Genomic DNA, 11,567 nt, shown 5'->3' on the forward strand with positions numbered 1-11,567 from the left:
CGTGTTATGTGGTCAAAAATAGCATTGGGGTCTGTTCCTCGTCAGCTTTTTCAAGAGCCTTTTATAGCAGTGCTGCTATCATGAAAGCAAGTCCTTCTCAGCTTCTACACCTCAAAACAGATCAACACATTGATTTTTCCATTTGGACATCTCCCGGAAAACATAGCCATTACTGCTCAGAGAAATTGTGAAGTGTTGTGCTCCTTAAAGGAGATGGTCTTAAGTGCTGGTCTAGGACTATCTTTCCTCACTACAGTTCTACTTTGGCAAACATCCATGAGGAGAATGTTTTCAATCAGGTCCAGAATGGAGAAGAGTTGTATTTGTTTTGCACAAAAGTAATCCTGCATTGCTCAGTTCTCCTGTAGGTTATTCATCGTAATGAGGGGGTCAATGGGAAATAAGAGTGTCCATTACAAAGAAAAGGAATTAAAAAAAAAAAAAATCTATATGAAATATGTGCCAAGTTCAGTGTCTACTCGTCATTGTTTAAAAAATGTTACAAATATATATATTTTCTAAGACATAATAATAAAAAGGTTATGCCAAACTACTTAAGCAGTTTTTGTTTTTAAGAATTTAATTATTTTAATGAAGCTTTTATTCTGAGTTCAGGACAGTATCACCCTTTTCACTTTACGGCCCCCCAAAATATCAAAATGAATATTCATTCAGAAATTAAAAACATGCTCATCATAGAAGTGTCATTTTTTAATAAACCATTAGATATGAACAAAAAGAACACCATGTAATTGACTCCGATGTAGTATTCACAGGTTTTTATTTATATTTTTGCTGCCATTTGCTGTCTGAATGAACGTGTCTGAGCTAATGAGGAAAGTGGGTTTAGCTAAATTGATTGAAATTCTTCACGATGTTCTTAAACGTTAAATTTGGCATGGTCTGGTAGCCTTGCAAGGAAAAAGTGCTCTACCTAATCCGACTTGCCGGATATTTCAATTAAAAAGGTATGTTTACTTGCACAACAGATCTTGTAAACTTGGTTATTAAAAGACCACTCTGTGTGATTTAACAGTGGTTGCTATTCAGTGGGTATAAAGGAGAGGTTTAGCGCCGTGTTGTACATGTCCCAACAATGATCCCCAATTCCTCACCTGTTTCCACATGAAAGGCGCCAACAACTCAAAATCATAGACAGTGAAGCATGTGGGCTCAGGATAGGGCTGCATGATTAATCGAATGTGATTGTCATGCGTATCTTGTCAGTAAAGCTGGTTCTGTGATTAGTAGTAAATCTCCAGCACGTGCGTTCAGATGGAGCAGCCTTTACTAAACAGAGCCATAGTTCACTGACAAGCTACACAAAATCGTGTTCATAATCGCAGTCGATTTAATCACGCGATTATGAAATCGAAGAAATCGTTCTGCGATTATGAAAGCTGTTTGCGTAGCTTGTCAGTGAACTAAGGCTCTGTGTAGTAAATGCTGCTCCATCTGAAAGCACGTGAAAATACCACATTTAATAACATGTTTTTACTCCAAACTCACTTCATAACATCAGTCGAGTGTTTGAGATGATGTGGCTTCTTACACAGAATAAGGCACGCAACATATTTCATTATATTCTAAGCAGTGATAAAGGCTATGTCGATTAGTATTGCATTATTATATACTTTATTATAATACAAATTATAATAAGATGAACTCAGATAAACCATATATTGTCGTAGTCGTGTGTTCATTAGTCACGTTGAATTAATGAAAGCAGTTAAATCTTCTGTTTATTCAGCAACCGCTATAGGGATTTTCTGAGTTTCAGCGCGAGAGCGCCCTCTGGCCTTCGGATGGAGATTTACTGCTGATCACAGAACCATGCTTCACTGAAAGATAGGCATGACAACCGCAGCTTCTGCCTAATCGAGATTTATCGCCTTTGCGATTTAATTCCGATTAATCGTGCTGCCCTAGCTCACGAATTACCTTAAAGGGTACATCGCATGCCCATTTTCACAAGTTGGTATGATTCTTTAGGGTCTTCATGAAATGTCTGCAACATACTTTTACGCTTTTTGGGGATTAAAAAAAAGGAGTGAATGGATTTTTATTATTGTAGGGTGGTTGTGTCCACACACTGTAAGACACATTTATATGCAAACGCCATGTAAAAGTGAATTTTGCATCCGATGTCATCTAAAAAATCTGCCAAAACTGTTTTAGACCTTAAAATATTGACAACACTTGAATAATTTGACTGAATTCGCTTTATATGTTTACATATCAAAAAATGACCACACAAAATTACACCCTACTGATTCAATGAGAATTTCTCTTCTTCATTCTCATTGCTGTGCTGTAGGCTTTTGGTACTATTGGGACATTCATCATACTCTGGTACCTGCTATATTTCTGGAAACATGTCTCTGGGTCTGGGCCTTCGGCGACCCACTCCATCATGGTGGACATCAGAGTTCTTTTCCCAGGTTCACTTTTCACACGTTTAGAGCAGCACAGGTTTTCAATACTGATCAGTCACAGTCTCTTTCCTGTTCATTCATCACTCGCCCCCAGTTATTTTTTCCCCCGGTTTCTCTTTTTCTGGTAAATCTGTGGGACAAAGTGTTGTGGATGAAGTGTTCTAATCTTTCTCTGTGACTGCACACGGCACGGCTGAATGAAAGATGCTTCTGTTTGTTATATTCTCTTGCCCTTGGCCATGACTTTGATTCCTATTAATTGAGGGAGATAAATGCTTAACAACAGATGAGGATTTAATGGATTGCAATGCACTGGAATTGCAAGTTGCTGTGTGAATTGACTTCCGTCAAGAACATAATTCTTAACAGATGGTTTTAGGGTCTATAGCAATGAGGTCCTGGAAATCTCCAGATTCTCTGGAAAATTTGCATGTTTTGAGTGTTACATTGTCACATTTAAACTAGTGATTTATTTATAGTCCATATGATGCATTAAATGATCTGTTTTACAAAATATTTTAACAGATAAATGACTGCACCGAAATTTTCAAGTTATTGCAGTTCATAAACAAGTTTAGCACTTCTTATTTTTTGTTACTATATTTATATTAGGCAGAAGTGATGTGAAATCTCAAGAGCATGCAAGTAAAAGTTTTCCATTCCTACTCTAAAGTTCTTCAAAACAGTTATGTTTCCTTTGTTAAAGTCTGTTTTTAGAATTTCTGGGTTTACATAAAACCAAACTTTCCAAGGACAAGTATAGGCCTAGAAATGAAATGACTCATTATGCCATAATAATTGTGAAACTCAGGGTGCTTATGATTTGTAAGAAGTAAACTCATAAAATGATCTGTTTTACATGATACATCACTGATGACTGCATTATGAGATAAATGACATGCCAATAAATGAAGTTACTGCAGTTCATAAACAAGTCTTTACCACTTCCTGTTACTATATTTATATAACAAAGAAGTGACATAAAAACTTAAGAATGTGCAAGTAAATTGTTTCATTCTTACTCTAAAGTAAAGTCCCGTCTTTTATCTTCAAAAGAGTTACGGTTTTATTTGTCAAAGTCTGTTTTTAGTATTTACTCAAGTTTTCCAACAAGTATAGGCCTGGAAATGAAGCAGCTGGTTTGTGCCACAATAACTGTTATATTGTGAAACTCAAGTGCTTATGATTTGTAAGAAGGGTACACTGAAATGTCTTCTGAGTCACCTGTAATTGATGTGCAAATTCTGCATCTAGCACTTATCGTAGTCACTCGAATATGTGGTTAATTAAAATTAGACTGACAAATGAGTAATGAAAATGATAAATAAACCCTTCAAATGTTGCCAGCGTCAATTTAATTGGATTACTCTCTGCTAATGTGTTGTGAAGCCCCCCTACTAATTATATATTTTGACCCACAGCAACATTATCTACTTTATCATCAACGCATTAGTCTTCAGTTCCATCTGGGGACTGATTCTGGGATTTTTCAAGTCTCATTTGAATTTAATGAGTACATAATGGTGATTTGAATGTTGATATTTCTCCATAATGTTTTGAAATTTGCATGAATTATGCTAATTTTGACAACTAAGACATTTTTAGTTTTGCAACTGAAGTGTGCAACTGTCTGTAAATGTCAATTAGAAGTGAATTATTATCAATAATGTTTATTTTATCAGATTTATAGTCTTTTGTCAGATTTATGCTGATGACAGTTTCGTGGTGGTCACTGAGGTAACCAAAAATGTTTTCAACTTTTCATTGGCTATTTGTGAGTTATGACAATTTTATTGTATTTGTTTAGTGCAATGTGCCTGATCTATATAACTGCATTTTAGAATTGGGTTTCAGTTCTGGCTGAGTAACATATTATTTGGATAGTGTCATATTATTTGAATAACACTGGAAGAGACCACACCTCCGAGACAATATGCTTAAGAAATACATTTAATAAATAGTTTTAACTTGCCCTAATCAAGGGCAGACCTGTATATTTAGTCAATGTAAAGGTTTGAAAAATATTATTTTAATCTGACATCTATGATGCAATTAAATTCCATATATTATCTTTTACACATACTGTTTTTAATTTGGTTTGGTTATAGTAAACCATTTGCAGGTTTTAGGTAGATAGAAAAATCAACATCATCTTAATGTCAGAGGTGGACATCATTGAGAATCAAATGTGTCACAGTACAGATACACCACCATATGATATTCCCGATTTTTTTCTTCTTTTGTATACAGAAACAATGAGGATCTCAATAAAATTGGCCCTTAGTAATATCACTCGAACGTTAGCTTGAAGAGGATGTTCAGCAACCTCTTAATATGTCCTGGTTAATTGGCACCTGAAAATGGCGGGGTATTGCCATTGGATGGTTTTTGTTGTGCATGCTAGATATTGCACACGTAGATGTCTCTCACTTCCCTTTAAAAAGACAGGTTTACAATACATAACATCTCTCTGAAATTAAAAAAATAGTTTTAATCGACAATACCAAAAAACACTGTGCTGTTCCCTACCTCATAAACCGCTGAATTTTGCACATGCTGTGATAACACTACTGTACCCTGAGCCATGGCTAATCACCGAAGACCTTCCCACTGCAATTTCCTATGGCGCGGCCGCCCGCTCTTATCTTTCGCCATGTTAAGGCAAGGATTGTGCTTGTTGCTTTGCAAGTGACCCCAGTATTTAATGAGTTCGTTGGGCTGGAACTGGTGAGAGGTGATCAAGTGACTGTATTTGCAGCTGGAGTACGACACTCTCCAGTGGTTGAAGAGAAACTCATTTGGTGGTGGCACTGGGTCGATCCGCAGTTTCGCCAGGCAGATTCCCACATATACATCCTCGAGGTGAAGGCGACGGATGCTCAACGAGGCATTGTAGATTTTCGCCGCCATGTCCCCCGAGAACACATAGCCCGTCCCGGAACAAAAGATAGGGTATCTCTCACTGGAATACAGCTCTGGTGGCATGTACCACTTACTGTCCTTGTTGCGGTTGGGAGCGTAGCCTCTCATTAGGTAGCCAGTGAAGTAATTCTGTCGAGGTGCCATGTTTGGCTTCAGCAGCTTTTGGACGAGATATTCTGTGTTGACAAACATGTCACTGTCCGTCTTCATGACATAGCGGGCGTGCGGGCAATAGCGAGCAACCCAGCTCATGCCCATAAGCGTCTTGATGGTAAGGTTGTAATAGGTGTCCAAGAAGTCCAGTTGGATGATGTCATGGTACTGCAAGCTCTCCTCCTCAATGGAGCTCTGAGGATACGCATTAGGTATCCTTCCCAACAGAAAGAGCCGCACGAACCCATAACCCATGACCACGCTCTCGTTGCCCCAGGTCTGTCTGATGGCGTTCCTTGCCTCCAACTGCCTTGGCTCCGCAGCAATTAGCAAAACCAGGAAGGGACTGCTTTCGTTGCACTTGTAGGGCTCATTAAGCAGCCAGTGATAAGGCTGGGCTGCCAGACGCCCTCCCACTCCCATTTCCCTGTGTAAGCTCTTGGTGTTGCTGTTAGTGCTCGAGTTGTTGCCACTCGGTGAGATCTCCAATCCCACAATCCCCTGGGCAGTGACCTCAGCCTGGTGAGAACTAAAATTGAAGTTAACAGACGGTTTGGGGAGCACATAACCATTGTCTTTCCAGAGGCTTCGCAGTGAGCTTTGGTTTCCCTTCGCACGCTCCTTGTGGGGGCGCAAACCCCGCATGGTGTAAACCAAGGGGTTGTCTCGCAACCAACTCCGGCCCTGCAGCAAATCCTGGTGACAGTAGATGAGAAAGAGGGCAAAGAGTGAGGCCAGCGAGAGAAGGCCTGCTACATGTGTGCGGAAGAGTGACCGCTTGACATTCCAGGTCATCTTGATGGGGCAGCAGTGTCGCCGACGCCACTGCATGATGTAGAGTGGGGCTGCTTAGCAAAGCGTGGCGGTCACAACCAATCACATCAAACATGTGTTGCAAACAGCCTGAGGGTTATCTGAGCTGGCAGATGGGTGTGTTCAGGGCCGCAGGTGGACCTACGAGGGGGATGACAAACTGTTCATGAGAGTTGCAGGAATGCGTTTCTCTGACCCTCCCCAGTGACAGACGGTCATGCTTTGGGGCAGTTCCCTTCTGAAGGACGACTGCTTCCTCAGATTGATGTCTTGCGATCTAAGAATGAGGAGAGAAAACAATGAGTAATACTGAGTAGTGTCGCAGTACAATGGATAGCAGAAGATCTTAAATTACATTCATAAGCCATATACTGCTACACTACTACATAGTAGTAATATTGTTGGTAAATGACATCACCTGCAAAATCATTGGTGATTTTCGAAACAACCAAAGTTTTTGACAACATAAATATTCTCTCTACACTAACGTTATGATTTTTCAGTCTCCTGCATTTGCGGTACATGGCAATAATGTGGGGGAGATTGGTAACGGGGATCTCTGCATAGGGTTGGGTACCGAAACCCGGTACCAATATGGCACCGGTACCTATGTAACCAGTATGTACTAGAACCGAATCCGAACGCAGATTTCGGTGCCTCATTTCGGTGCCATGCCTGAGCGATCGATTGAAATATTTGTCCTCTGGTTCTCCGAAACGGATGTAAGAAACATCATCGCGGCACCGCACGTGAAAAATAATTTCCCGACTGAGAAAATGCACGTGAACTCAAGTCGGAAAGCTTTAATAATAAAAATCCAACACAACTTTGTAGTAACGAGCGTGTCCATGTTGTTTTCACATTCCGACTTAAAAGCACAACTCGGGAAATGAGAGCATTCGAGGAGCGCGTGAATGCAGTAATTACACTTGCTCTGATGGCAGCAGGTAGCCTTCCGTTAACTAAGCTAAACATGCTTAAATTAAAATGCCTAAAGCTAAACTTCCCTTGTATTCATTTCTAAACCTGTTGTCCAACAAAAGAGAAAATTATAACCTTTTTACTCCACAACACCAGTCAAACATTGAAACATTTTGCATTCTACCTATGATGAAATTTTCATGGACTTTTATATTGACTGTTCCCTCCTGGTGGAATGACCTGTCCAGCTCAATCCAAGCAGCTGAGTCCTTAATATTTTCAAGAAACGGCTGAAAACACATCTCTCTCTGCATATCATGAGCTAACCTTTACTGCCCTGCGTGAGAGTTTAAATTGCAGGTTTGCACAACATGGCATTCAGTGAGAACACTGCTGCCTCAGAGGCCCTTTAAGCCACCTCCCCACCCAGATGCACTCTAACAGCCAGAGAGGGGAAGCATCCGTCAAAATGAATTTTCAGGCTCCAGCAAGCAGTGTTGCAGCATCCGCAGCCAGAAGCAGCGAGTGATAACAGCCCTCACCTCTTATTTACCCTCCACCTTAAACTTATCAACACTGCACCAGAGGGAAAGGCCTCCCTGCCAGCAATTTCCTCTCTTAACCGTTGCTTTCTCACACTGGAGGTTATTAGATTCTAGAACCTCCTCCCAGTAATGGTGATCTAAAAATAGGAGAGAAATGATTACAAAGGTAAAACAGGAGTCTTGTTTTTGAAAGTCATGTTTTGTTCTGGTTTGTTTTGAGAGCATCAAAGGAGGGAGTGCTTATAAATATTCTATGACAAATACAGCACAATTTGGTGTCCCATTTTTTAAAAGCTTTTTTTTTTTTTTTTACGATACATTTTATAAACTATCCGACATAAAGCATTAACATACTATGACAAATAGGTAATTTTAATTAAATATCTGAATATAATTTAATCTTATCTATTAATTATCTAATTAGCAATAAATCATTATTTATCATCTTATTCCATTTTCTTATACAAATTGCAGTGTTGAATGCACTCATCAAGATCAACCATTCAACCCTGTTAACCAAGTTATTTTAAGAACATCAATATTTTTACACCATAATATTTTAATTATAACAAAAAATCATGTTCTTTTTTTAATTCATGGGAAATATATGCCTTAATTTAGACTATATAAAATAATGTATTGAAATCGTTCAAACGTTTGTGGTTAAGATTTTTAAATGTTACATTTTAAATAAGTCTCTTATTTTCACCAAGGCTGCATTTATTTAATTAAAAGTATATATTGTGAAACATTATTGCAATATGAAATAACTTTTTTTCTATTTTAATATAGTTTAAAATGTAATTTATTAATGTGATGGAAAAGCTGAATTTTCAGCATAATTACTCCAGTCTTCAGTGTCACATGATCCTTCAGAAATCATTTTAAAATGCTGATTTGCTGCTCAATAAATATTTCTTATTATTTTCAGTGCTTAAATAGTTGTGCTGCTTAATATTATAGAGTAAACTTTTTTTCAGGATTATTTGATGATTATACAGAACATAATTTGAAATAGAAATATTTTGTAACATTACACATGTCTTAACAGTTACTGCTGGCAAATTTCATGCATCCTTGCTGAATAAAAGTAAATAAATAAATAAATGACTGACTCCAAACTTTTTAATGGTAGTGTATGATTTGTGTTTATGTAATGTTTACTGGTTAAAAATAAAACCACACAAATTAGGGTTTTAAACTGTATTTGTACATGTCCCAAATATTGGTAACAGGGTTGCAAAAATGCACAGACTTCATATAACATAACATAACAACATACCACCACAGCTCAATTAACATTTAGTGTGACCTTCTGACTCCTTCCACTGACATTGTTGTAAAATAATTCTATGCCCTATTTCGAGTGCCACACGCTATCCTTCAACCTACATCCTAAATGTTTGTCTCTGTGGATTGTTTCCTGTTTTGTTGCAACAGCTGGATCAGAGGATGATAACCTTTTCAACCAAATGTGCTCACCCAGCGTGGGCAATTACAGTAAGATGGAAAGAGGCTAAGCCTGGCTTTACTTTAAAGGTTAACACGCTTCAGAACAGAGCGAATGAAATGCTCCAAAGGTTTCCATTGTCATCCATTTGATATCCTGTAATGAGAGCCTCAATAAAGAACGCTATGTAATGCACTCACTCTGGTGCAAGGTGTTTTTGTTTTTGCCAAAGTCACACACATGCTTGTTTGAAGGAATAAGAGAATACATAAATATTTATGTATTTGTTAACGACAGAGAGGAATTCACTAAATCAGCTGCTTTCATTTTATTTTTAAGCTATACCAGTTTTTGCTTCATACAGTTACGGAAATTAGGAGCGTGATGTGGCCACAGCGGTCAGCAATTAGAAGAGCAACATGAGACTATTACACTTCTAATAGGAAACACCTGCAAACAAAGTTAATATGATGGTGATCAGCATAATTCAGCAATCAGTGTACCCTATAAAAATAAATGCAGGAGCTTTTTAATGCACAGCTCCCACCGGTTTTTGCTTAGGTTTTTTGAAAACAATTTCCCATAACCAATGCATTTTTGAGATGTTTCTACCGATTGTCCAAGTATCCATGTAAATTCTGGTTACAATTTAATAAGTGAAAGGTAACATGTCTCTCAAATTTGCATTGACACCCATTTGCGAGCCTAATAAGATGAATAATTTGCCTTGCATATTATGTTTATGTAAAATGTGTTTAGTGTCAAACAAACATTTTCCCATAATTTGAGCATACTCCTTTCAACAAAAATAAATAAATAAATAAATAATGGCCAAATCAAAGAATTACTGATTAAAAAAAAATCTGGATGACAAAAAAAAAATAAAAAATAGGGAGGGCAATAAGTGCAATGTACAATCATAACAAATGCACGCAAGATTCAATCAATCTATATGTGCTAGTGATTCTCTCAGAAGGAATGATTAATTTGACATTGAGTGTCCCATTTGAAATCACTCATCATGGGTTATGAATTTGCATGGTCACTGTTCATATCTTTGATGGTTGTGTTATATACTAGATATGACACCATATTTTTATGTTTGCTTAAACATATATGTAATATAGTGCTTACTGAGACACATCCGGGCCATGCTTGACATATAATTGCATTCATTACTCAAATGCCAGGGTCTCTATAAACCTCATTCAGAAGTTTGCGAACGTTCCTTTGAAAGGTGAGTTTAATGAATCACATATCGTGAGGATGAAGCTCAAAGCATTTTATTCTCAGAGCATCTGTCATCCATAACTTGGACTGAGATGAACACCATCCTCCCAGTTCTGCTAAAAGAGAACTGTGGCCAAATTAAACACGCACACACACAGCATGCCAGCATACATCTAGGCCCTTGCATACTTCAGCAGGTTGTTTCAGTTGTTTTTTTTATGTCAATTTGGCTTATGTGACTAATGTGATGTTTCATCTCCCATGACAGCAAATAGGTTTGTTGATTCATGCACATTACTGTCACAGTCTGCCGACCTCTGTGTTGAACAACGTTGCAGTCCTTTTAATGAACTGCAACATATTTGTTGCATTAATATTAATAAAATGGCCCTATTTAAAACTACATTTAGTCTTTATGCTAGTATTTGCATTTCACTCACAATGTTTTATTATCTGGGCAACTGAAAGAAAGACTTGACAGTAAATGCTTTGAGAGCATTGGGGACCAAGTCCGACCTGGTCTTTTATAATATCACCACGGCTTAAAAGTGCTTTCGAGCACAATAGTGAGCAGTGGGTGGTGGTCAGTTTGCAAAAGTCCACGCCTCACTGCTCAGATTAGCCAGATCTGGGGCACTTCTCCACATTTTCACCACCTGGCAGCAGCCGCATTTCCTGCAACATTTGTTTTTTTATTGGTCGATATGCTATCAAATTAATATCTAAGACCCCAGTGGGTGGAAATTTGTATTTGATATTTTTAAGACTCCTGGTGTGGACAGTGTTCAAGCATTTGAATCAAGTCTTCTGCATTGCCCTTTAAACATGTCAATTTAAACACTGTTTACACACAACTTAGAGTCGAACTACTTACTGATCCATTTTCTTCCTCAGTATGCATTATGGGGTTTATAATTGAGATCGTTACCCTTAAAGGACAGCAAAGAGTAATTAGACTAAGGAAAAACAATATTATATTGAGATATCTATACATTATGAGACCTACCTCACTCTGTAACAGAGTGGAAAGATGCGCGCGCCGTCTGTCGACTCACACCACGCGCCATCATTCCCTCCAGCACTACCAAAAAAAAAAAA

The 11,567-nt window shown here is 38.1% G+C and overlaps 1 protein-coding gene across 1 annotated transcript; it reads right to left on the bottom strand.

The window, feature by feature from the left end:
* Positions 1 to 3,560: 3,560 nt before the first annotated feature.
* On the bottom strand, positions 3,561 to 11,561 carry LOC107655413 (beta-1,3-galactosyltransferase 2-like). Its single transcript, XM_016442898.1, has 2 exons — positions 11,476 to 11,561; positions 3,561 to 6,600 (listed from the first exon to the last, which is right to left on the bottom strand). Exon 2 carries the CDS (start codon positions 6,339 to 6,341, stop codon positions 5,028 to 5,030), a length of 1,314 nt encoding a protein of 437 aa, XP_016298384.1. The 5' UTR covers positions 6,342 to 6,600; positions 11,476 to 11,561; the 3' UTR covers positions 3,561 to 5,027.
* Between the last annotated feature and the right edge of the window lie 6 nt (positions 11,562 to 11,567).

Source organism: Sinocyclocheilus anshuiensis, unplaced genomic scaffold, assembly GCF_001515605.1.
Source record: "Sinocyclocheilus anshuiensis isolate Anshui unplaced genomic scaffold, SAMN03320099.WGS_v1.1 scaffold880, whole genome shotgun sequence".
In the NCBI taxonomy this organism is placed as follows: domain Eukaryota; kingdom Metazoa; phylum Chordata; class Actinopteri; order Cypriniformes; family Cyprinidae; genus Sinocyclocheilus; species Sinocyclocheilus anshuiensis.